The 27,850-nt window shown below is 33.3% G+C and overlaps 1 protein-coding gene across 1 annotated transcript in view; it reads left to right on the forward strand.

Annotated features, from left to right (window-relative positions):
* LOC132741052 (collagen alpha-1(I) chain-like) overlaps window positions 1-27,850 on the forward strand; it is a 141,769-nt gene that overhangs the window by 12,917 nt on the left and 101,002 nt on the right. Inside the window, 2 exon segments of the mRNA XM_060729137.1 lie at window positions 19,109-19,206; window positions 19,719-19,917. Coding sequence (XP_060585120.1) covers window positions 19,109-19,206; window positions 19,719-19,917 — 297 coding nt within the window.

Here is a 27,850-nt window from a genome sequence, read left to right on the forward strand (position 1 = left end):
CGTTAATGGTTAAAGAGTGCCCAAATTGTCAAAATAAATTGATTGCAACGGTAAGCTATCTTCCACGCCCCCTAGCATAATTTTAAATCAGAATTTAACATCTAAATATGAAAATATTGAAATTATATGCATATAGGTGTAGTAATGTTCATAATATTATGGCAGTCATCATGGAACAAGATCAACGTTTGTGCCATGATTCTGTAAAAAGCATTTGTGAGCAACATGTCATGGTCCCGGCCTGGAAGTAAAAGAATGCATAATAACTTTACCTGCTGAAATATTAATGAATAAAAATGAAATGAAGATTTCAGATTGTTAAATAACATCAGCACCAATGCAACTTTAGTTTCTAAGATAGAGTTTACCCACGGGGTATAATCCTACGCTGCATGAGGTGTGTAAATCTAACAAGACACAACAAAATAACACGTTTTATATTCTGTGGTACAACTTTTTCATGTGGTTTTGAGATGTGACCACCAGAATGCTCCTAATGGTAATGTTTTACCAAACTTTTATTTTTTTATTGCATTTTGTAACTTCCTGTAGGGGTAAATAAAAACAGATTAAAACCTGTGTTTTGCTGACTTTCTCGTTTTCGTAAGAATGCACAGGTTTTTTTTCTACTTTTAAAAGAGGGAATAGTGTTCTTGAGTGCAAACTTATCGCATTTTTTTTCACACAAAATAAATTAAAGTGTATAAATCTGACGTATCACTTATAAAAGTGAAATAAAAATTTTGTACATTCAATAAAGTTTTGAGAAAGAAAAACTTTACACTTTCTTGCTGGTAAAAATTTTTTAAGGCCTTAGTAATGATATGATTATGCCACAGAAATGCTATCATTTTTATTTCTCAAAAAATGTTTTATTACAGTAAATTCCACAAAAACACTTATTATAAACTATATCCATGAACTGTCTTCTGCTACTTTTTTCTCAGTTGGCAATAGGTATAATTATAGTGAATCAGTATTTTGTATGATTAAGTCAAAATACTAACTTGTTTACATTATCCTACCTTAAATACAACATATAACTTCATATGTTTAGGGCTACTCTCCTCAGTTATATAACATCTAACATGCTTTAAATTCATTATTAAAACATTATTTAAACACATGTTTGACATTTTTAAAGAATTAAAAAAAAAGTATGAATTTCTAAGACATAATTAATGGGCCTTTAAATTAGTTGCTCAAGAAACAATAACTGTTCCTGCAATAATGATCAATTGGCAGGTGTGTCGGACTAAACATAATTTAATGTAAGTCATACCAAAAATCTTTCAAATTGAAAAACCCGGTTTTTAGCTCGACTTTTCTATGAAAAGGGGAGCTATCCTACTCGCCCCGGCGTCGGCGTCGGCGTCGGCGTTGGCGTCACACCTTGGTTAAGTTTTTCGTACCACCCCACTTTATTTCAGAAGTATTACAAGTATGGCTTTGAAACTTACCATACTTGTTCACCATCATAACCTCCATCTACAGACAAGAGTACATAACTCTGTCAAGGTTTTTGACAGAATTATGGCCCTTTTTTGACTTAGAAAGTGTATTGAGCTTGGTTAAGGTTTTTGTACCACCTCACTTTATTTCAAAACCATTGGAGGTATTGCTTTGAAACTGACCATACTTGTTTACCATCACGACCTTCATCAACAGACAAGAGGACATAACTCTGTCAATGTTTTTGACAGAATTATGCCCCTTTTTGACTTAGAAAATACATTGAATATGGGTAAAATCCACTTATTGCCTTAACCCTTTGAGATATTGCTTTGAAACTTTTAATGCTATTTCACATCACACAATTCAGTAAAATAATTCTTCACTAAATATCTTAATGCTCATGGCCATTGTTCACTTTAAAAATACAGAGATTCTTGTATTGCCTTTTACTGCAAAAACTTTTTTTATTGGCAAGCAATAAAAAAGTCGAGCGCGCTGTCTTACGGACAGCTCTTGTTTTTACCTCTGCCCCCTATACAGTCATGTCAAGTCATTCTAGTCGTTTTGATTTACAGAGATCAAAGGGTTACCTAATTAGCGTAATGTAATCATTGAAAATCATTCAATAATATTAGAGTGTACCATACCCCTAGGTCAACCTTTTGGTAACTTTATTCCAGGTCTAGGATCTAACATTAAATCAGTCAGTTAAAGTGATAGGGTTTATTTTTGACAGGTTTTCAGCTGAAGTTATTACATTAATGAAGTATAGTATTGTTTTATTGAAACTAGTCTGGTAAAACGGTCCCGTCAAATGACCTTATCTGACGTAAAGATCTTGCATTGGTTAACACGTAGACAAGGAGTTCTTTTGATTTTTTAGAACTCAACAAAGGAGGGGATAATCCTAATTAACTTTAATGATCTTTTTCACATGATTAAGACAAATTGTTTATTTTGGGGCGGAATTTTTGTTTCTTTCTTAACAGAGAAGAGAATCAGCTTGAATTGAAACAGTTCAGTTATCTTGTACAAGAATTCAATTATTACAGTAGCAATTTGTTTAACCGTTTTAAATGACCTAGATGCCATTATAATACTTTGTTGGACGTAACTGTAATGTCATTTCATTGCTTTATGAATTATGATTCATTTAGTTACATTACACAGTATAGCCTTGGTGCCATTACAGAATATGTATGATTTATGACATTATATCAGCTTGTATGATTTGTCAAATTATTATCAGCTTGTATGATTTATGACATAATATAAGCTTGTTTGATGTATGACATTATATAAGGTTCTATGATTTATGACATTATATCACCTTGTATGATTTATGACATGATAATAGCTTGTATGATTTATGACAATATTATCATCACCTTGTATGATTTATGACATAATATCAGCTTGTATGATTTATGACATAATATCAGCTTGTATGATTTATGACGTAATATCAGCTTGTATGATTTATGACATAATATCAACTTGTGTGATTTATGATATGATATCAGCTTGTATGATTTATGACATGACATAAGCTTGTATGATTTATGATGCCATTGCAGTGCCCAAACTTTCTCCTATATGCTGTTACATCAGCATTGAATGTCTTACAACGTTACAGTTTCTTGTACTTTCATTCTAATTGACACAAGTTTAGTATATTTAATTATGATATATATACAAAGTAACATTATTTTATCGTAATACATATTGACGAAAGGGTTTATAAAAACACTTTTTTGACTGTTCTTTTATAGCATGTAAAACTACCAGCTTAAGTCTTAACATAGTAACATAGTAAACGGAGATTTTTGAAAACGATAAAATGAAATTCTTACGCAAAGATTTATGTAGGTGTTTAAGAAGTCAACTGTATTCAATTGTCCATTTTAATCTCTCGTTTAAAAAATTTACTCGGCCGGCATTTTATACTTGCCTTATACAAACAATTTACATGGCTGATCGATGCTTTAATCCACAGATTATTATTATATCCTTATTTACTTACCAAATCGTTCCTTCTTGACCAATACGGATTTAGATAATAGGTCAGAATGGTTCGATAGACAACTATCATTTAGTATTTAAACTTTTAAATCAGTCCAGGTTATTTGATCGGCAATAAATTTCAGGTTATTAGAGGACAGTCGGGTTTTGATCGTAGGTTTATTTTATTGCACTCACTACAAAGGGGTTAAATTTGTTCACAGATATCGTAAGATAATACTGGCAACCCCCCCCCCCCCTCTCGATTCAACAAATATGCATTTTAAGTCACTGGGTAATTATTTTACCTTTATATACATGATGAAGCAAAATAACATGATACTTTTTTCTCACGCTTTCTTTTTAACTTGAAAATTCTGACAAAAAAATCAACAATACAATGCATAATTTTTTAATTTTTTTGTAAACTGCTAAATTTCTGTAACATAATTTCTGCCCTGCTTGGAAATTTGGAACAGTCAATTCAATATTTAAATGCAAAAATTAAACTATCAGTAATGGTAATGCTTGGTGGCACTATAATCTTCATTGACTGTCAAATGGCTCTATACTAACAAGTGACAAAAGCTTTAATCACTTTCAATTCCAGCAGGTTAACTTATTATTCTTGCATAAAAACTACACATGCACTGCAGGTATATATAAGCAGAGGACAAAACACATGCAATAATGGATAGATTCTTGTGATCATGTACCGTTCTTTACATGATTTTTAATATGCTTGACTCATGGCAATATTATGGCCCCGGTAGTTTTATTATCAAAACATAACGTCAGATGATGTCATACTAGCATACGGAAAGCATCGAACAAGCAATGGTTTCTTATACAAAATACAAATGTATATGTAAATGGCGCTAATGCACCTTTTTTGTGCTTTAACATCTGCAGAAGCCGCCCTGACGTTATTATTAAATCTGTTACCCAGCGAGATTGGGCTTTAAATGCGTTTTCGTGCTTCTGCAGATGTTAATGCGCAAAAAAGGTGCATTACCCCTCTTTTATTTATAAGAATGTGACTAATTAATGTTGAAATCTTTAATTGGAAATGTCATGGGTTTATTTTAGTGTAAGATTACAAATGATCGTTGCTTATATTGCGTGACTTTTCGGTCAGCGAAGAATTGTTTAACGGATACAGATTAAATTTCTCATTAATTGAAAAATAAATAATAGTTTTTTAACATTCTATAAAGCTAGTTAAAAACTAATTAAGAGTTAATATTACTTTCTTCACTTTAATGAAATTAATGTGCATAGCATGATTTAAAGCGGCCTCGTCTGTAGATAATTTATATATTTTACAAAAATCGAACTTAAGAAATAATATATTTATAGTTTAAGAAATATATATATATAAATATTTGCAATCCAAGAGAAATTTTGAATGTATAATGTATTATCACTCAATAGTCTTTGTAACTCTGGAATCAAGAATATTTTGGCGTTTTTCTCCCAGCGAATCAAAGGGTCAAAACAAACTTTTACAGTAACAGCTCCGAAAATAAGGACAAACCAGTTGACTAATCTATTGTGACTGGTAGTGCCACATGTAGCCATTACAGTAAGTTTGTTTGTACTCGGAGATTAGCTTGGAAAAACCCACATTTACCATGTTCCGGGTGTCACAGTTCAGAACTGTTCACTATTTAGGGGAGAAGATGTGTAAGCGGCCGGATAGCTCAGTCGGTAGAGCAGCGGTACGGTATTCCGAGGGTCCCGGGATCGAGTCCCGGTCAGGCTGCACATTTTTCTCACCCTGTGACAAGAGTATCATCTATTGTGAATGGTAGTGAACTGTGAAGCTACAATGTAAAAAGTTTGTAAATATACCCACCATTTGCAGAGTTCTGGATAACATCATATTTCTACGATACTGATGCGAAGTAGCCTATATATATTATATGTAATAAAATTAATTTGACTAAGTTGAGTTGTTAGATATTATAGTTAACAAATTTACAGTATACTGCCTGTCACACATAGTTTATTTGTTTATTATATGAATTGTATCAGTAATTGTTGAACGACACCAAGGTGGTCTGTGCTAATGACTAGTAATTAACTATAATTTATGTATCATTTATATTATAACAAATGTTAATGATCCACAATTTAAAAAGTTAATTGACAGTGTCAGTGGGTCCTAAATTATGATAATTGCTACAGTTTCTTTGTGAAGATGTTCAATTTTGATGATTGCAGATGATTGCTTATGCGCCTCTATAGGCAATACACTGCATGGTGTGAATTTGTAGCTCGACTATTCAAAGAGAGAGTGAGCAATTGTACTCTTGTAGACACCGTCACATGTTGGTAATGTTTTATGCCTGTTTGTATCTTAGAATAAATGTCCTGGGGAAAATTTCAAAATATGTACTGACTGAATGGGGAACAGTTTGGAGCATGATCAGATACGCTGGTTGACCTTGATCTGCAGAGGTCACATTGGTAGAATCTGTTGCCAGTAGCAACAATAAACCGGGTAAAGAAGCAGAATAAGCATTGGGTCACTGAAATATGTTCAAGTATTGGAAATTGACATAGAGTTATTTTATCTGGATTGTTGAATATAGTAGGTCAAAACATTCGAAAATGAATAATTAGATATCAGTCACGAGGTCAAAGTTCAAATGTATGGGTTTGCAAGTGTCCCATAAATCAATGAACAGTCAAGTATAATTGACACTTGTTAATGTATTGAAAAAAAATGTTTTAGGGGAATGTTAAATGGGTATTGACTACAAAACCAAAAGATGGGTCAACTTTTTAGTGACAGTTCAGTGTTGCCACCATTTGAGTAACAATTTGTGTGTTCCATTTGTATAATACGTCACTTGATATTTTTTTACGATTTTTCTTCATTTTATGAAAGGTATCTTGTCAAAAAATAAAACCTTTTTATTTGGAATGTCATTGATAATTACGTTATAATTGGCCGTGAAGTTATTGAAGCGTAATAATTTACTGTGAATAGAAAAAGAGACTTAATATTATTGGGAGTACGTAAAACATTTGTTTCAAAACTTACAATACGTATGAAAACATATGAAGTGTAAATTTTTTAAGTTTATTTTTCAGTCTTACAAAGTGGCAATTCAGATTCTTTTTTTATGGTTGCGCAATATGGGGCTGAAATTACACATTTTCCAAAATTAACACTTGAACACTTTAAATTGCTGATTTTGTGTAAAGAATTTGCTCTGTTTTGAATTCAGAACAGTTCATTTCATTTTGAAATTTTGTAATTTCATAATAAAAATGGAAAAACCAAGAATTGAGATTACTATTGAACTAGTACAGTCTCTGACTGCCTATCTGACGTCCAGAAGGTGACCTGAACTGAATTTAAGACTCTAAACTGTCAGAACTCACCAATCTCTTATATTTCTATCAAAGATACATTATTAAAATATTGCCTTTAGTATATAAGCTCACAGTGCAGTATAGTATCTTTTTTTTTTAGATTTAAATATTGCTTTAGATAATTAAAAAATGTGTTTCAAAATATGAAAATATATGTGCTTAGAGTACATCTCAAAATATATATTATATAGTACATACAAAATGTTGTGTTCACAAAAATAATATTTTTTTGGAAATGCTTAATAAGTTAATTGCTTGAGATTGATACAAAAAATTCTTTAAAATCTTATGACAGTGTATTATAAATTTTTTTCTTCAAAAAAATTCATATGATTATGAATGATCTTATTGTTTAAAATAAGAGCTTCTAGATTTAAAAAAAAATATTTGTCTGCAGGTCTATATCATTTATTACAGCATGTTCTTTCTCTTCTGCTTCCATATCTTATGTTAAATACTGTAAACAATGCTTAAATCCAAAGTGCTCTGCTAATTATACCCCCGCACAACAAAGTTGTAAGGGGGGTATACTGGAATCAGCTTGTCCGTCCGTCCGGCTGTCCGTCCGTCCGGCCGTCCGTCCGTCCGTCCGTCCGTCCGTCGGTTTTTTTTTGTCCGCCCAATAACTTAAGATTCCTTTGACCGTTAGTCTTCATATTTGGCATGGAGGTTAGTCATGATTAGTAGATGACCCCTATTGATTTTGAGGTCACTAGGTCAAAGGTCAAGGTCACAGGGGCCTTGACTTCAAAAAGCTTGTCCGCCCAATAACTTAAGATTCCTTTGACCCTTAGTCTTCATATTTGGCATGGAGGTTAGTCATGATTAGTAGATGACCCCTATTGATTTTTAGGTCACCAGGTCAAAGGTCAAGGTCACAGGGGCCTTGACTTCAAAAAGCTTGTCCGACCAATAACTTAAGATTCCTTTGACCTACAGTCGTCATATTTGGCATGGAGGTTAGTCATGATTAGTAGATGACCCCTATTGATTTTGAGGTCACCAGGTCAAAGGTCAAGGTCACAGGGGCCTTGACTTCAAAAAGCTTGTCCGCCCAATAACTTAAGATTCCTTTGACCCACAGTCTTCATATTTGGCATGGAGATTAATCATGATTAGTAGATGACCCCTATTGATTTTGAGGTCACCAGGTCAAAGGTCAAGGTCACAGGGGCCTTGACTTCAAAAAACTTGTCCGCCCAATAACTTAAGATTCCTTTGACCCACAGTCTTCATATTTGGCATGGAGATTAATCATGATTAGTAGATGACCCCTATTGATTTTGAGGTCACCAGGTCAAAGGTCAAGGTCACAGGGGCCTTGACTTCAAAAAGCTTGTCCGCCCAATAACTTAAGATTCCTTTGACCCATAGTCTTCATATTTGGCATGGAGGTTAGTCATGATTAGTAGATGACCCCTATTGACTTTGAGGTCACCAGGTCAAAGGTCAAGATCACAGGGGCCTTGACTTCAAAAAGCTTGTCCGCCCTATAACTTAAGATTCCTTTGACCCACAGTCTTCATATTTGGCATGGAGACTGGTCATGATTAGTAGATGACCCCTATTGTTTTTGAGGTCACTGGATCTAAGGTCAAGGTCATAGGGACTTTGACTTTAAAAAGTTTGTCCACCCATTAACTTAAGATTCCTTTGACCCACAGTCTTCATATTTGGCATGGATGTTGATCATGACGATAAGGTGTCCCCTATTGATTTTGAGGTCACTGGGTCAAAGGTCAAGGTCACAGGGACCTTGACAAAAAAAAGAAGCTTTTCTTCTCAATTGCTAAAGAATGTCCTGTCCGCAATGTATTGATTTTGACATTTTCACATTTGAAGCATGTAGAATACATAACTTAGCAATGCACTGGCTTAGTAACCTCAGATTTGGCAGGGAGGTTGTCCTTGAGCTCTAAATGGCCACTGTTGATTCTGACAAAGTGGTATGCGGGGGTATTCACGCCATGATAGTGGCAGTTCTAGTTAAATTTCTAAACATTTAGTTAAATGTAAACCGTGTTTAAAGTTTTTTTATATGGCAAAGAGTTTCCAAATACATTGGCTGCACTAATAAGAGCGTGTGTGGTCTTTAATAAGCCGGCCATGTTGCAGAAAATTTTAACCTCTATGTTAACATGTAACGTCGTTTTTCATTGGATAATTGTGATGTTAATATAGTTTGATATACAGGCTGCTGTTAATTTATGAAGAAATCACTGTTGTTTTTTTTTCCTTATTAAGTTTCAAGTTTTATTTTCAACAAGGCCTCATAATGTGGGCATCAGTGTTATAAACAGCAAATTTCACAAACAAATGAGTATTAACAACAAAAGCTTGTAGACAAATTTGCATGATAAATACAAAAAATAAGGCTAGAGATACCTATGTATGACTTATAGAGATGAAGGACTAGAAAGAAATGAAATACATAATGCAACCACACCATGAAAATCCTCTAAAAAAGGAGGTTTGCTGTATTATAAATTTGTTATATTTTGATTCCTTACACAGGTTATATGGCCGTATATAAATGGTTGGTTGCTATTTAACATTGAGCTGGCTGTATTATGATTCCTAACAGGTTATATGGTCATATATATGAATATTTATATAACCCAAGTTTTATTTAGGATCATATAACCTGTCAAAAATCTTTATATAACTTATAATATATGTGTACATGTCTTAATAATTATAATGTACTACAACTGCAAATTATGAACCTGAACTGTTCATAATTACGAAATAAGCTGGAGGTATACACATGTATTGCAGTATATAGCAGTTTTTTGAAGAGAAAAAGAAAAAGACAAACAAGCAAAACACTTGACAATATTGAAGTGTCAAGCAGAGTTATTAACCAGAGATAAAGTAATTTCATGGAACACATTATTATAATAAACACTTGACCATCTGGTAAAGTGTTGCAAAATCTAATTAAGTCCTAATTGTTACATTTCAACACTATTTGAAAAATAACTACAAGGCCTTATAACAAGTCTCTGTAATAGACTTATTCCGGAATTAAGAATATTTTTTGGGGTTTCCCAGCTAATCTGTAGGTACAAAACAAACTTTTACAGTTACAGCTTCGAAAAAGAGCGCAACAGGTTGGTTTAAACATATTATTTAAGCTCGATTGCGAAACAAGTTCTTGCAACTTATATTAATCACTTTCGAGTCCGCTTCCTGGAACCAACCAGTACTGGTGTCGTATGAAGAAACGTGGTCGTGACCTGAGTAGGGCTCGAACCCATGATCTCTGGGTTGAGAGGCAGACACCTTGACCACGAGGCCACCACTCCCAGGTTGACTGATCTATTGTGATGTGCAGTGCACCGTGAAGCTATAACAGTAAAAGTTTGTTTGTATTGATATATTATGAATATATTGGTGTATCGTTGATATTTGTCATCGAATATCGATATATTGTTGATATCCTTTGCACTGAATCAATGACAGCTCTTGGGGGCCTCCGTGGCCGAGTGGTTAAGGTCACTGACTTGAGATCACAGGTCCCTCACCTCTGTAGGTTCAATCCTCACTCGGGTCGAAATCTTTCATGTGAGGAAGCCATCCAGCTGGCTTAAGGAAGGTCGTTGGTTCTACCCAGGTGCCCGCTCGTGCCTGAAATAATGCCTGGAGGGGCACCTGGGATCTTCCTCCACCAATAAAAGCTGGATCAGCGAAAAAATCTCAGCGGGACGCTCTAGGATGGCCTGACTTGAGTGTACTGTCACCCATATGGGCTTTCCAGCGGTGACCTTAAATAAACGCATTAAAAAAAAAAAAAAAAGAAGCTCTTGTTGAAGACATGAGAGTTACTCAGGCAACAGTCATAATACTTTGAAGAGCAAGTCAAAATCACATTTAGAAAGTAAAAAAAACCATATTTATACAGACAGTGCATTTATTTTCTGTTATATTTCAGCCAGAAATATATATAATAATGTATATAATAATGACTACAACGCTTTAACTATTAAGCAAATTCATTGTAAAAGGGCAGGGCAGTTTTTATGCATTTTTTTACAACCAAAAAAAACAACAACATCAGACTATTACAAGTAAGAAAAATGTGTTTGTAATGATAATGTAAACAGTTGGGTTTTTTTGGGCTGTCCGTATATGACCATACAAATGATATTACGCTGGTACATTAATCTTTATAACACTCGAGACTTGACTGTGACACCATGTAACTTTGTATCTGTGTCGGTTTCATGAATACATTTCACACTTAAACCATGATAGACTTGTACGGGGGTTGTCTTTTTCTGTCGGTCATTTTGTCAGAAAGAAAATGTGTCAATACATAGTCTACTTTAAACACGTTCTATTAGAATTATAATTTTTTTCTTTCAGTCATCTAATTTGTCCGGTTTAGTTTAGAAGAGGTAAAAAAAAATTCTGTGTCAGTCATTATTATTATTATGAAATAGTTTGTTTGTACAGTTTGCAGATAGTTTTTCATGTAAATAAGGACATCTTTATTTAATTGCATCACACATTTTGGTAGCTATAATGATCTGAAATAATTCATAGTTTGCCATAAATGATAATCCTATAGTTTCTGATGTAACTTTGTACCCGACAGACCACAATTGACATTTAAACACTCATAATATTTAACTTAAATCTCAGCAGAACAGATTCAACTGTGATAAAGTGTTAATAAATGTTAACAATTTTTATATACAAATGTATAAGTCTTCTGTTTGCCCATTTATTTTATGGGTCAAACAAGGTCTGATTGGTCATTCTGAATAGCCGACTGCCAGTTACATTTTAAATGACCAGTATTAATAGTATGGTTAAATATCAAATGTATATCTACGCATATCTGAAGCGTTATTTAAATATTTACTTTAGACACGGACAGTTTGACATTCAACAACTTTATTTTCAGTACCTGTCACAGGATTTTACAAACTTTAATAATTAGCTACTGTAGAGACTGCTTGAGGCATATTATGTAGGTCATTACCATCTACCTGTATGATGAGTTTGTCAATTTAAACACCTCCATATGAAGCCTCTCAATGTCAGACAGGGAACCACCCTTCTCTCCAGTGCAAATTAGACCAGTGCTAAATACCTCCAAATTCAAGATTTTGTTCCCCTATTTTGTCTGACGTGAATCTTGCCTGAGCTGACAACCTAGTTACAACATTCTGACTGTTTGCCAAGAAAATAAGTAACAAGTTGGAGACATGTCAGGATAGGTTTTAACAATTATGTAATGCGTCATGTTGTACTTATTTTCATAGGTTTTGTATTCTCCTTCCTTTTAATGACATTGTCATTAACATTGTTCTTACCTATATTGTACCTGGTATAATTAAATATGACAGTGCATTTTAATATTATCATGGTTTCCTACATTTAAAAGTTCTTTGTCAGTTAGTTCAACTATTGGGAGCATAGGGAGAGTTGTTATGCTTGCCCAGAGCATCACTGTCACACTTTGGTTAAGTTTTCCCTGCACGTTTGCACCTCTAAAACTAACCTTTGTTAAAACTTCCCACACTAAGTATATGTTAGTGTTCATCCGTGCTGTTCTACAGAAATTAGAAACTTCGACGGGAGCGATAGCTTTATTTGAGAGCAGCATAAAATGAGGAAACTATCCAAGGCCCACAACTGTAACATGAATTTTGGCAGAATAATGGCCCTTTTTGAACTTTCTATATTATCCAGACTCTTGTTTTACTATCAAGCCCCCAGAATAGTTGAAATAATTGCACTCTGTAGAAATATTAAACCACTGTAGCTACTTTAGCTATTGAACTTTATGGTATTTTGTTTATCATTTTTTAAACATATGGGAAAAGGTCAAAACTTGCATCATATGGAAACAACATTGTTGTTATTTTTAGTGTACTATTTGTGCTATTTAAGGACTCACTGTAAATCTTTTGTACTAAATTTTAACCATGTAAGACAGCATATAAGAATAATTATATATTACAAATTCAGTGGATTTTAGGGAGAATTGAAGGATTCTGTTAACTCATATAGTTTGTTTGATTGGGTGTTTTAGTCGTCACACTGACACAGTATAGGTCAGATGGTGACCTTCCAGCTTTACTGGTGGAGGAAGACCTCAGGTGCCCTTCTGTGCATTATTTCAGGCACAAACGGGCACCTAAGTAGAACTACCGACGTTCCGTTAGCTAGCTAGATAGCTTCCTCATATGAAAGAATCCAAAGTCCCTGTCGGAATTCGAACTCACAGCAGTCACAGAGAGGCAAAAACTCATATAGTGACAAAAGATGAAACTCATTGCCTATAAGGCAACAACATCACCTGAATTGACCCTTTGATATATATCTGTCTTAATTGATGTAGATGATGATCAAATCCAAAGTCTCGGAGATGAAAATTCATTGGCCATTAGGTTACATGGACCCTTTGATATATATCTGTCTACATTGATGTTTTCAAGTTCAACCACGGTGTTTAAAATACCTTTTGTTTAAATTGTTTCCTACTCACACACCATTGGCTTTCTTGTAGAGAAAGAATAATATAAACCTGTCAGACATGACATTGAAGAAGAAAAAACAACAAAAGGAAAAGAATAGAAAAAAATCGTTTTCATGCGCAATAAAGAAAATTGATGCAGAAGCTGTAAAAAAAAAATGTTGGTTAGGCAGCAGATCTTGTCATATTAAAACAGATCATACTTAAAAATAATACAGTCAAACCTTTCCAATAACATCCTTAACTAATTGAATATGTTGATATAGAAACAAATTGCTAATTGAGAACTGTGATAATTGTATGAGCAGTAATTGTCATTATAATTCAATATGGAAATCTTTTTCAATACAACATTCCAAATTCCAAAGCTATGCACAACTCAGAAGGCTAAATCTCTTTCAATCTTTGAATAGAATATATTCCAAATTCAACAAAAGCATTAAAACAATTTATGAGGCTATGGGATAATATTTTCATATAATATACATATAATATAAGGACACACCTGAAGAAGTGCAGTAGTTTGTAAACTACTGATTACAACAGGTGGTCAATGTTTAGACAAAGTCTGTGGTAACTCTGATAAAACATGATTTTCTCCTTTGTTATAATAAATCCTGATAGAATTAATTGTACTGATAAAAACAAAACATAAAATGATTGTAGAAAAATAAACCAGCAAGAGTCATTGACATTCCTGTATAAAAACAGTAGCAGGAAAGATGCTTATAGTGTAAGAGCATGATTTACAGTCAGGTTTTAGAGTATCATGATAACCTGTGGTATGATTTACAGTAAATTTGGGTTGTTTTGGGATGTTTTATTTGTGAAGAAAGGCAGAAAATGTGTAATTCCCAGAAAAGGACAGGTCCCTGAAAAATGTAGTTGCCAGGAAAGGGCAGATCCCTGAAAAATAGAAATACCTGTAAAAAGCAGATCCCTGAAAAGTGTAGTTTCCTAAAAAGTGCAATTCCCTGAAAAGTGTAGTCCCTGAAAAAGTGCAATTCCCTAAAAGTGTATTTCACTGAAAAAGGGCACATCCCTAAAAAGCAGATATCCCTGAAAAAGGCAGATCCCTAAAAATGTAGTTCCCTGAAATAGCCTGTACGAAAAAGTCTGGGCAGAATGCAGACAGAATCTGTACAGACTTTATTTAGAAAACTCTGTACAGAGTCTGTACAGAAAAAAATCTGGTCAAATGATACAAAGTTGAACCAGAATTCTATTAATAGATTTTAGCAATAAGGATAAAGAACGAAATCTGTACAGATTTTTTCTGAAATATTTAAATTAAGCCGATTATTTTCTGGGCAGAAAAAAATCTGGGCAGAAAAAAAAAATCTGGGCAGAAAAAAAATCTGGGCAGAAAAAAATCTGGGCTTCTTCATATTCTGTACAGAATTAATCCTCTCCATAGGAAATATCTGAAAGGGAATTCTGCACAGAAAAAAATCTGTACAGAAAATATTCTGTACAGATTTTCGTTTTTTTGGCTAAAAACAAAATCGATTTTCCTTTTGAACATTTCTCATTTATTAATTTTAATTAACAATTTTTATTCATTTCTTTCCTGAGAGGTCAATGAGTAATAGCCTTGTTGAGGGCACTGTCATCAGGAATTGGCTTGTCTCTGTCTTTGCACCACACCCACATCCTGACATAATCTAGAGTAAAAAAAAAGGAATTTAAATTGAATTATGTTCATTCTATTATTAAATGATATGCAAAATTTGTAAAATATTTCAATGTGTATATAAAACAGTTAAAATTGTATCCCTATATACCTTAAGTTTTTTTGCACCAAGTAACATCAAAGTCACTGACTAATAAAACTGTTTACATATATCATCCCTAGTCATGTAAATTGCAACATAACTTAAAATAGGAGAGATTTACAAGTGGTCAATATTCTAAAAATAGAATTGCTGATAAGCACTGACCATAGCAACCTTTGCTGGTCGTACATTCTACACAATTTCCGGGAGTTTTGAATTGATTAATTTAAACTAAATGAATTGAATTATAGAATAGCAAAACAAAACTATTTATTGCATAATAGAGCAAGAAATTAAAAAAATAGATCTTGACCTATCAACTGATCAAAAAGCAATTTATGAACTTATAACTTCACTGGCCCAGCTTTGACTTCACTGCATTAATTTTATACTCATTAGACCATAGTGGTCTGTCTCAAATCAGAGTAAATTTAACTAATATAGATAATTCATAGACTATTAAAAGATGTATAAATAATTTCTTTTATTTACAGTGGAAGGTATAACCAAATAATTCAAAGTAAAATTCAAAGTAAACATTGCAAAATCTTACCTCTGGTTTTGATAATAATTCCATCATAATTCCTCTTTGGCCCCTAAATCTGAGAATTTCAAGTCTCTACATGATTGCTCTTCACAACAACTAACTTGTTAACTTATCATTAGAAAAATAAACTAAACAAAACATATTAATCTTTGCCAATGTTTTAATCTTTGCAAATGTGAAGACACTTTGTGTAATAAAACCTCATGTGGCAGCCTGAGAGATTTGAATTGACCAACAGGGGTTACATGGGGGTTACACCTGATATTACAGAAAATCTATCTACTACTCTGAGATTAACTCAGAGTGAAATTCTGGCTAGAAAAGTAAATTCTGTCTCAAGATTTATCTAAGTGTTAAAATTCTGTGTCTATGTAAATTCTGCCTCATTTTTTTTTCTAAGTATTGAAATTCTGTCTTGTGAAAATAACTAAGAGCAAAATATCTGTGTGAAAATTTTTCTGTACAGAAAAATTTTTGATTCTGTTTTATTCTGCACAGAAAATCACCTATTTCCTAGGCCGATTCTGTGTCCAATTCTGTGTCGGTGTCAACTCTGTACAGAAAAATGAAAATCTGCCTCTATAACAACCAGAGTTGGTACAGAGTCTGTACAGAATTGGCTCAGAATTTTCGTACAGGAGGGCAAATCCCTGAAAAATGTAGTTCCCAGAAAAGGGCAGATCCCTAAAAAGTGCAATTCCCTGAAAAGTGTAGTTCACTGAAAAAGGGCACATCTCTGAAAACCAGATATGCCTGAATAAGGCAGATCCCTGAAAAGTTAGTTCCCGGAAAAAGGGCAGATCCCTAAAAATTTAGTTCCCTGAAAAAGGGCAGATCCCTGAAAAGTTAATTCCCAGAAAAAAGGCAGATCCCTGAAAAGTGTTAAGCTTTTTACATTTATTTTTTAATAATTATTCAGTATATTTTTGGATTACTAATTTTGTAAGACACAAAAAGAAAAGAGTGTACTGATCATCTTATTGGCCTGACATGGAATCTGACCTGGACTGCATCCAGGGCATATACACACAAAAAAAACAGTTTGTCTAATTGCATAATGCAGCTTTACGCCAATTCGTGTACAACACACACAAAATTATCGTAGGAGAATGCTTGTTTGTAACTAATGTTTAGTTATCTATCTGGAATAGTGGCTCACTAAGATATCATAATATAAATACAAGACAAGTTGGTGTTGGAATTTATTCTTCATTCTTTCTTGTGCTGTCATATGGCTTGTAGATTGATATGGCATTTTTGTTATGTTTGTAAGCTATGTTCTTAGCTTGATGGATTTGTACTTGCTGACCTTCTGTTGCTATATAATTGATCTTGAAGTTGATATTTGCGTTCTTGGTAGAGCAAAAATACATTATTCTCTCATAACAAAAACAAAAAGGTCACTAAAATTTTGATAACTGTTAAAAAGTTCTTTTGTTTTAGCTGTCAATCACTCTAGCCTTATCATCCAACACCCATTCTCAATTTAGGTAGGAAAACCTCTGAGTTTCCCAGGAGTTCTGGACAACATCTACTGGAGGTTTCTGACATTTTTGAAGGGTTATAAACTTATTTTATGGGCAGAAAGTCTTGTTTTGTGACAGTTTCTCATTTACTTATTTTAGTCTACCATAAACGCTGTTGTGGTCATTTTGTTTTAAACTCTGATTCTATTTAATTTGTATGATTTTAATTATTACATTCTATTCATAATGTTTTTTATGCAAGTAAATTACTATTTCTATGCATGTTGCATGACTTTCAATCTGCAGTAAAAACTCCCTTATCACAATCTCTCTAAATCATGATTAATTGAACATTTTCATGCTCCTGATTTTATGTTTATTTTTTAATCTGTATAGAAATCCAATCTGGATCCTCCAAATGCACTCCCTAATCTTGATCCTTGAAAAGCTCTCAATTATAAAATCTGTGTCTCCAAATGCACTCCCTAATCTGGGTCCTTCAAATGCACTCCCTAATCTGGATCCTCCAAATGCACTCCCTAATCCTGATCCAAATGAAAAGCTCTCCCTAATTTGGAATCTCCAAAATTTAATGCACTCCCTAATCTGGATTATCCAAAATGCACTCCCTAATCCATCATTTTGACTCCATAATCCAGATGGTCAAAAAGAAACAAAATATGTACATTGAACTGTCCTGTAAAATTGTTGCTCAAAAAGTTGATTGCTTTATTTAACTATCCCGCGCTGCGTAACATCCGACTAAAGAAACTGCAAGTGACAATGATGTCCAAACAATGGTAAGTAATTTGAATTTAAATTGGTGATGTTTTATTTTTGTTTATGATCAGTGATAAGTAATGAATAAATTACCATAAGCCATGACAAACCTTTTAAAGCCCCACTCTTCTTGGGTGGTGGGGGTGGGGTTGGAGGGGTGCATTTAGATTTGCCCTTTTCCTTGAATCTGTTTCAAAATTTTGTGTCTTGTGTAGCTCTAAGAATGCTTGAGCTAGTCAATAAACTTTACAGGAATGTTGATCAGCATGTGAAGTTGTGCACCTGGGATTTTGCGTGTTGATTAATGCAGTTTAATTAAAGTCATTGGCCTTGACTTTGCAAAAATTGGCAATTTTCAATTTGTGTGGTGCATAGTTCAAAAAAGTATTTGACCCAGAGTAATGAAACTTTACAGGACAGCATGTGTAGTTCTGCATCTTGGGTTTTGCTTGTTTTAAATTTCTTTTAAGCATACTAAAACAATCCTGAGGATATAAAATTGAGATTTAGAATTCTTGCAGCCCAATATTGGGCAAAGTTACGGATGTCATTTTTATGCCCCAACCACTAAGGGGTATGGGAAGTCATGTAGAATTCCTGTTATCTCTTATACTGTCCTACTGTTTGTCAGTAGACTTACAATCTTTTCCCAAACTTCATAAAAAGGTTATGTCTGGACAAAACATGACCTAAAATAGCTGAGATTTTATAAATAATTAAAACTCCCCTATCTGGAATCAACTGGTCCAAAAGGTGTCCTGCAGTGATAAGAGAATTTTTTTATTGTATTCTTCAAAGCTTACAGTATAAAAATGCATGTAATATTTTTTAAATACTTCATTTTCATCATTTACAATAATTTTATATCATAAAGGAATATAATTCAAAATTTTGTAAAAGTTTGTTTGCTTTTTGCATTAAAATCATATAAAAAAGATTAAGGGTGCCTGTGGAATTGTCTTTAATTTCAGCTTTATTTATTTTCCGCATTTCGAGGGTTGACCGCAAAACTGCTGTAACTTATATTAACATAAAGAAGGACTTACAACAGTTTTGTGATCAACCCTCGATTTCATTTTATCAAATTTATTAAACTTTTTAAATTAAATTTTAATTTTCATTAAAATTTTGTTGTTGCTATTTTTAGCTGTACATTATTTTGTTGTTGCTATTTTTAGGTACATAATTTTGTTGTTGCTATTTTTAGGTACATTATCACCCCCAAGAAATGTGAGAGCCCGTCTACAAAGTCCTCAGGCTATACTCATAGAGTGGAATGAGCCCGAGACAACTTATGAAATTCAGGTATTTAATAGTTACCTTAAAGGGACTCCACTGAGTTTTTTTTTTTTTTAAATGATGGGACTGGAAATAATTTTTCAAAAATAGTTTGGCACTCAATCCATTATATAGTACCTTATTTGTCGCTAACAATTAATATGGCATTTTCTATCCATTGAAGCGTATTCACGTTTGAAGATTTGCGTGTATTTTAGGGAGAAAATTTATATGTATATAATAAAGTCATCCATGAGTATTGAGTGAATGAGATAAATTTTGCAGTCTTTTAGCACAACTTTTACAAGGAACAAAAGTCAAACTATATATATAGAATGTTGTTGCTGAATCGCAGGCTGATCAGGATCCATGCTGTTTGTTATCAGTTTCTCTACTTGTAATAGAGTTGGTAAGCGAACAGCATGGATCCTGATCAGACTGCGCAGATGCGCAGGCTGGTCTGGATTCATACTGGTTGCAAACACACTATGTTGGTTTTGTCGTGACACGGCTCATATTTTTCTTTGCCACTCTTTCAGGGATATAAAGTGTTGTACACAACAGATAGATATCTACCAATCCATTTATGGATGGTCCAAGAGGTATCTGGGGACAACAAGATGACAACTATTAGCGGCTTGAAACCTGACAGAAACTATGTAATAAGTGTACTGGTCTTGTCAAGCGTAGGCCCGGGTCCAATGTCCAATCCAGTTGAAGTGATGACCAGACAAGTAGGTATGTATTGTTGTGCCCCGTGTTTTTATTGGCTGGTCTCAGAAGGATCCTTGTTGCTATGGAGACAGATTTTGGCACCTAATGGAAGGCCATAGAAATGCATGGTAACGTTCCATAATATTAAAGCTGCCTTCAGCTTTTATTTTGTGTTGGAAAAAACAATTCTGTGTTGTTTCAAACTAAGTAAATCAGAATTTTTATCTTGGAAGAGTGCATTATATTTCTGTAAAGCCTAAAAATCTTCAAAACAGCCTCCTGAGAACTATTTATAACTTGTTAGTGATATTCATTTCTAAAAATAGATCTGGAAACGAATTGTCCGCTTAACCAAATTGTCGGCTTTGTCTTTTGGGGGGGTTTTTATATTTTTTTTCATATTTTTTCAGAAAAAAAATTTTATTTTCCATTATTTTTACAATTATTTTGGAAACAGTTGGGCTAAAAAAACAAATTTTAAACCCTAAGAAAAAGCTGAAGGGAAACTTTAAGGACAGTTAAAAACCCGTGCCCCAGGAAAGTTTTTAAAATTTGAAAAAAAAACTTTTTTTCCTGCAAAAAAATGACATTAAAAGATATATCTTTTGAAAATACATGTTTAAGAAATTTCAAACAAAGCACAACAAAATTATGAAAAATCTGTGTAAATCAGAGTTCTTGCGATAAAGCCTACAAAAAAAAAATGAAAATAAAAAAAAGTTTTTAGTACTTATAGAAAACTGTTCTTATGTTAATAGTTTGTGATTTTTGCTTGTTTTGTATGTGGATAGCTATGAAGTGGGATCATAGTATAGTGTCAAATAAACTTATTTTTTTTTCTTTCTTCGCTGTTATTGTTGTCTGTTTAGACCATACCTAAATTGTATCCATTTAAAATGTATATCTATCTTTATTTGGATAAATAACGAATTGATTTCAGATTCTGTTCTATTGCAAGATGCAAGAACACAAGACCTAAAAATACTTTACCCCCAAAACCCTGCCCCGACCCCATCTGACCTCATCATCCATACATCCCATTCAACCATCACTCAGAAAAAAAAAGTCTACAGGAAAAACTCCTAAATGTTGATTATAAGTAATAAAAATAATTTGGTCATTTCAATCATTCTAATCAGTATTTCGTTGTTCTTGTGGGAATGTTTTTGAATAGCAAACATTTATTCTGCTGCATGTTGATGACCTTGATATCCAAAATTTTGAACATAATTGAGATTTATTTACATATATTTTGGTGTTGGAGTTAATATTGGTTAGGGGTGTTCTTATTGATTTTAGCTCTTATTGTTTTCATTTCGATTTATTTGAAGAATAGTGATAGCTATAGTACTCACCCAGGCGTCTGTATGGGTGTTATAAAGTAATTTATAATGTTCATGAAAATTAGAATACTCTGGTTTAATTTTAAAAGAAGTTTGCTGTTCTCATATATTATGATATAAAATTTCATAATTTCATATTTATCTGATTTTCTTGTTATATTCAAGAACAGATGATGTCTTTACCTTCACATTTTCTTTTCTTGCTCATCCTTTTTGACTGGATTTCTTTCTTCACATTTTCTTTTCTAGCTCATTCTTTTTGACTGGACTTATTTCTTCACATTTTCTTTTCTTGCTCATCCTTTTTGACTGGATTTCTTTCTTCACATTTTCTTTTCTAGCTCATTCTTTTTGACTGGATTTCTTTCTTCACATTTTCTTTTCTAGCTCATTCTTTTTGACTCACTGGACTTATTTCTTCACATTTTCTTTTCTTGCCCATCCTTTTTGACTGGATTTCTTTCTTCACATTTTCTTTTCTAGCTCATTCTTTTTGACTGGATTTATTTCTTCACATTTTCTTTTCTAGCCCATTCTTTTTGACTGGATTTATTTCTTCACATTTTCTTTTCTAGCTCATCCTTTTTGACTGGATTTATTTCTTCACATTTTCTTTTCTAGCTCATCTTTTTGACTGGATTTATTTTCTTCACATTTTCTTTTCTAGCCCATTCTTTTTGACTGGAATTATTTCTCACACATTTTCTTTTCTAGCTCATCCTTTTTGACTGGATTTATTTCTTCACATTTTCTTTTCTAGCTCATTCTTTTTGACTGGATTTATTTCTTCACATTTTCTTTTCTAGCTCATTGTTTTTGACTGGATTTATTTCTTCACATTTTCTTTTCTAGTTCATTGTTTTTGACTGGATTTATTTCTTCACATTTTCTTTTCTAGCCCATTCTTTTTGACTGGATTTATATTCTTCACATTTTCTTTTCTAGGCTCATTCTTTTTGACTGGATTTATTTCTTCACATTTTCTTTTCTAGCCCATTCTTTTTGACTGGATTTATTTCTTCACATTTTCTTTTCTAGCTCATCCTTTTTGACTGGATTTATTTCTTCACATTTTCTTTTCTAGCTCATTCTTTTTGACTGGATTTATTTCTTCACATTTTCTTTTCTAGCTCATTCTTTTTGACTGGATTTATTTCTTCACATTTTCTTTTCTAGCTCATTCTTTTTGACTGGATTTATTTCTTCACATTTTCTTTTCTAGCTCATTCTTTTTGACTGGATGTATTTCTTAACATTTTCTTTTCTAGCTCATCCTTATTGACTGGATTTATTTCTTCACATTTTCTTTTCTAGTTCATTGTTTTTGACTGGATTTATTTCGTACAACAGTCTACAATTATCTAGGGACATTTCATACAGATGGTATAACAGTTCTCCCTGCAAGAAAAAAAAAAAAAGAGCATACATTCTAAAATTACAGAACATTGTGCAGAAAATTGCTCATTTCCTTCATTGCCAGAATCATGCACTGTAAATGAAGATGATGGCAAAATAAACAGTCCTCTTTTTACCATAGCATCTGTTTTAATCCTGATTAAATAAAAGAGTATGTATTAACGTGGGCAATTCTCTCATGTTTCTTTTTTTTTGTTTTACAATATAAATACAAGAGGGATTGTTGTATAAACTGATTGACTCTGGTGTTGTATAAATTGTTATCATTTTCCCTGGATAGGATGTTTGACTCATTTAACTGCCACCTCTTTCTTCATTGTATAAACATTTTTAGTTGTAGATTCAGGTGTGTTTTTTTATATATATACATGTATATATATACACTTATGGAGGGTTTAAGCTCGACTTTTCTATGAAAAGGGGAGCTATCCTACTCGCCCCGGCGTCGGCGTCGGCGTTAGCGGCGTCACACCTTGGTTAAGTTTTTTCGTACCACCCCACTTTATTTCAGAAGTATTACAAGTATGGCTTTGAAACTTACCATACTTGTTCACCATCATAACCTCCATCTACAGACAAGAGTACTAACTCTGTCAAGGTTTTTGACAGAATTATGGCCCTTTTTTGACTTAGAAAGTGTATTGAGCTTGGTTAAGTTTTTTGTACCACCTCACTTTATTTCAAAACCATTGGAGGTATTGCTTTGAAACTGACCATACTTGTTTACCATCACGACCTTCATCAACAACAAGAGGACATAACTCTGTCAAGGTTTTTTGACAGAATTATGCCCCTTTTTGACTTAGAAAATACATTGAATATGGGTAAAATCCACTTATTGCCTTAACCCTTTGAGATATTGCTTTGAAACTTTTAATGCTATTTCACATCATTACCCCCATCTGTACGCAAGAGAAGGTAACTCTGTCAAGGATTTGTTTTAAAAATTAAGGCCTTTTATCGACTTAGAATCCTTTTATGTTTGCCTTTTCGCAAAAACTTATAAAAAATCTGTCTTACGGACACCTTTCAACAGAACAAGAGGACATAACTCTGTCAAGGTTTTTGACAGGATTATGCCCCTTTTTGACTTAGAAAATACATTGAATATGGGTAAAATCCACTTATTGCCTTAACCCTTTGAGATATTGCTTTGAAACTTTTAATGCTATTTCACATCATTACCCCCATCTGTACGCAAGAGAAGGTAACCTGTCAAGGATTTGTTTTAAAAATTAAGGCCTTTTTATCGACTTAGAATCATTGGTTTCTTTATTGCTTTTCGTGCAAAAAACTTTTTTTATTGGCAAGCAAATAAAAAAGTCGAGCGGCTGTCTTACGGACACCTTCATCAACAGACAAGAGGAACATAACTCTGTCAAGGTTTTTGACAGGATTATGCCCCTTTTTGACTTAGAAAATACATTGAATATGGGTAAAATCCACTTATTGCCTTAACCCTTTGAGATATTGCTTTGAAACTTTTAATGCTATTTCACATCATTACCCCCATCTGTACGCAAGAGAAGGTAACTCTGTCAAGGATTTGTTTTAAAAATTAAGGCCTTTTATCGACTTAGAATCTTGGTTCTTGTATTGCCTTTTACTGCAAAAACTTTTTTTATTGGCAAGCAATAAAAAAGTCGAGCGCGCTGTCTTACGGACAGCTCTTGTTTATATATATACACAGTAACACTTATCAAGGGTTTACCACACAACTGCAGTAACTTATATGAAATAAAGAAGGACTTACAACAGTCTTGAGGTCGGCCCTCAAATTGCAGTGTGTATTATTTCTAACGCTAAAACTCCCTGAATAGAATTGTAACTACATAATTATATTGGTATTAATTATTACATGTAGCAAAATCCGTGTCTCCCAACAGGTGTTATTCTACATAGTTATGTTGTATTGTATTATTACATCATAGTTAATAAGTATTTAACCTCTCACCATTCTTAATATATGTTTTACCCTGATAGTGGTTGAAAGAGATGACTTAATTAATTGCTTCGAATTACTAGTATATTAAAGCATGTCTTAGCTCCGCCAGGTGAAGTGGTTGGGAAGTTTGTTACACCCAGGTTAGCCAAAATCATCTTTCCTGTTTCAGTGCCATATGACCTATACTGTGTTATTGGCTTAATGCGCCATAATGGCAAACAAATAAAAGCTAAGTAACTTAAATCAACTTGTCCATGTTTCAATCTTGACAAAATCATTCATCATTTTTATGGAAAAAATTGTACTGATTGGAATATCCTACAGTGCTGACCATGATCAGGTGTCACTGATGTTCTGGCTGATTTTGGTCGGCACTCAAGGTCACATGGGTATATTCTGTTGCTAATGGTTACCTTAAACCTTGTTTAAAACCTTATTATAACTGCGGTAGAGATGATCAGGGGAGATAATTCATTTCCAAGAAGAGAAAAATGTTATCTTGTAACATCACTTACTTCTTCAAGTATGATTTAATGGCGTTTTTGTAGTAGGGAAAGATAATACAAAAATTATCATTTTTATTCTAAAAGTATTTTCTGTGATATCTTCTGTGTAATTTCTTGTCTGATTGTTAGGATCATGGATTACAGGTATGATGTAAAAAAAATAGGCAATTTATCACTTACCCGTGCCGATTTTGCAACTGTGTAAAAATGGTATTGTACGGCCGAGCATATATTTTGATGTGATGTCATTTGCGTTATACAAACATAGTGTAAAGACATGCTAAATCTTAGCTTTGCCCCCCCATACCCCCCCTGCCCCACCCCCCCCTCCCCCAGCCTCCCGCGACCAATGATCAAACATTTTTTCTCACCTTGTGATGTTTACATAAGAAATATTATATTCATTAAGAAAGAGAAAACTTTACAAAATTATTCAAACAATTCCATTCTTCATGTAACCCACCTGACATGAAAATCATGATGCTAGGACTCAGAGTCTAATTATAAATAAAGCACATAATATCTAACACTGTCTTCTTTCATGAATTGTAGTTTGGCAGGTTATTTGCACCTGAGATTTACCAGTATAGTCAAGATAAGGAAATTCCTTCACTTGATTTGAGCTTATCTTAATAGTTCTTTGACTAGGTATTTTAATACAAGTATTATAGATTTGACATTTTGAAAGTCATGTTTCGTCAATAATTTATTAGAATCCTGGTATGATTATATCTACTATATCATATAAGAAACAGCTGATTTATGTTAAATGTTTTATTATTTAAAACAAATCTGCACTTACAGTAATGCTGTCTCAGCATTTTGAACAAAGAATTTTTTTTTTCATATTAAAAAAAGGGAAGAAAGTGAAGAATATTGGGTTCCTTTAGTTCAAGGCATATTTTTGTGGTTGGGAGTTTAGACAGTGTGAAAAATGAGCTTGCTATTTTAAGGGAGTGCAACTTGTGGAGTTGAGTTACATTATAACTGCAATTAAAGTGTACAGAAAAAATGAATAATGCACAATAAGCTGTTTTACATATTCAAATTCGTATAAAAATGAAATTATAATAAATATAATGGAGGTTTAACTTTTAAATGATCTTTAAGTCACATGACGGGTACTTTGGATTGTACTTCCATTTTCATTTTCTTTAAAATGCTACTTAAGAGGCTTTTGCAAAAATAAAGTGGGATGATCTGTGTCCTGTGTGGCCGAGTGGTTAAGGTTGTTGTCTTCAAACCACTTGCCCCTCACTGCTGTGGGTTCGAATCCTGACAGGGACTTTGGGTTCTTTCATGTGAGGAAGCTATCCAGCTAGCTTACGGAAAGTCCGTGGTTCTACTCAGGTGCCCGTTCGTGCCTGAAATAATGCACGGAAGGGCACCTGAGGTCTTCCTCCACCAGTAAAGCTGGAACGTCGCGATATGACCTATACTGTGTCGATGTGACGTAAAACCCAAAGCTAACAAACAAACAATTGACACATTTCTAGTTTATTGAATTTCATGGAATTAAAGTCTACAAGCATGACTTCCATAAGTTGTATTAAAACAATACCAAAATTAGGAGCTTTATTTTCATTGGTCAGATTTGAATTTGTTTAACAGAACCGGCCAATCATATGCTGTTTTTGTAAGACTGGTTTGCAAAATTATTAGACTGGTTTCTACATTTAGTTTCCCATTCCTATCAAACTGCTATCAAGAAAGATAGACTAAACAGGAGCTCTGTGCCTGATGTAATTATTTGCTACTTTATATACAAACAATCTAATTATTTGATCATTAACCGAGGTTTTATACCGCTATTGTTTGCTTGCATACTAAAGGTTATTATCTACTTTGACTGGTTTATTACTGTATACAAAGACACTGTATTCTTGAAGAAGAAAGTTCCAGACTGTTTTCAAGGCAGTACATTACCATGCTTTTTGTATCCCTATAAAATATTTTGTGGGAGGGTGCAGGGGGTAGGGGGCATGGATGGCTCAGAAGAGCTTTTTAATGTTCATGTTTTTTGTGGCCAATTACTTGAACTTTACTGGAGTCAGTTTAAGGAAACAAGCTTGTGATGCAAGTAGGGCTCCATGACATGATTTCAAGGCTGGATGTGTGGCAGGCACCTTACCCATGAGGCTAAGAAGGTGTTGGCTTAAATTGAAGACAACATGAATGTTGTCGAAGGACGAAAGCTTCGGGTCAGATTTCTGTTTTGTTAATAATTTGCATTTTAAATAACATCTGATCTTGAATTAAACTCTGAAAATGTAAAATCTTATAGACTAACTTGGTTTTGTATGGTCTTTTCCTTCTTGTTTGTATCAAGCTAACCAAATTGCATGTATATAATAGCATACACCTTGATAATTCAAGTAAAATGACAAGACGACAACTTCTGGAGTGAACTGTAGAAATACATTTCAAAGTGTGCATGCATATATCCAGTTTACAAAAACTGAGGTTTGGCATGCAAGTTATGTCTAAAATAAAAAATGTAATTAGCTGTTAGGATGAATATAATGTACAATATATGATGAAATGGGGAGTGATATATAAGTTGGTGATATATATATTGGGCTGTAATGAAATATATCACATAAATAATAAGACAGTGAACAATACATGCACAAAAATTCCACCATCTTTATTGACTGATTCAGAGACCTGAGTGATCTTCATGTTATAACTTGCAAAATGTTAAAAAAGTATTGGGCTATATTGTTTAATTGGATAATAATTGGTTA

This window comes from Ruditapes philippinarum, unplaced genomic scaffold, assembly GCF_026571515.1.
Source record: "Ruditapes philippinarum isolate M1 unplaced genomic scaffold, ASM2657151v2 ctg698_1_1_1_1, whole genome shotgun sequence".
NCBI lineage: Eukaryota > Metazoa > Mollusca > Bivalvia > Venerida > Veneridae > Ruditapes > Ruditapes philippinarum.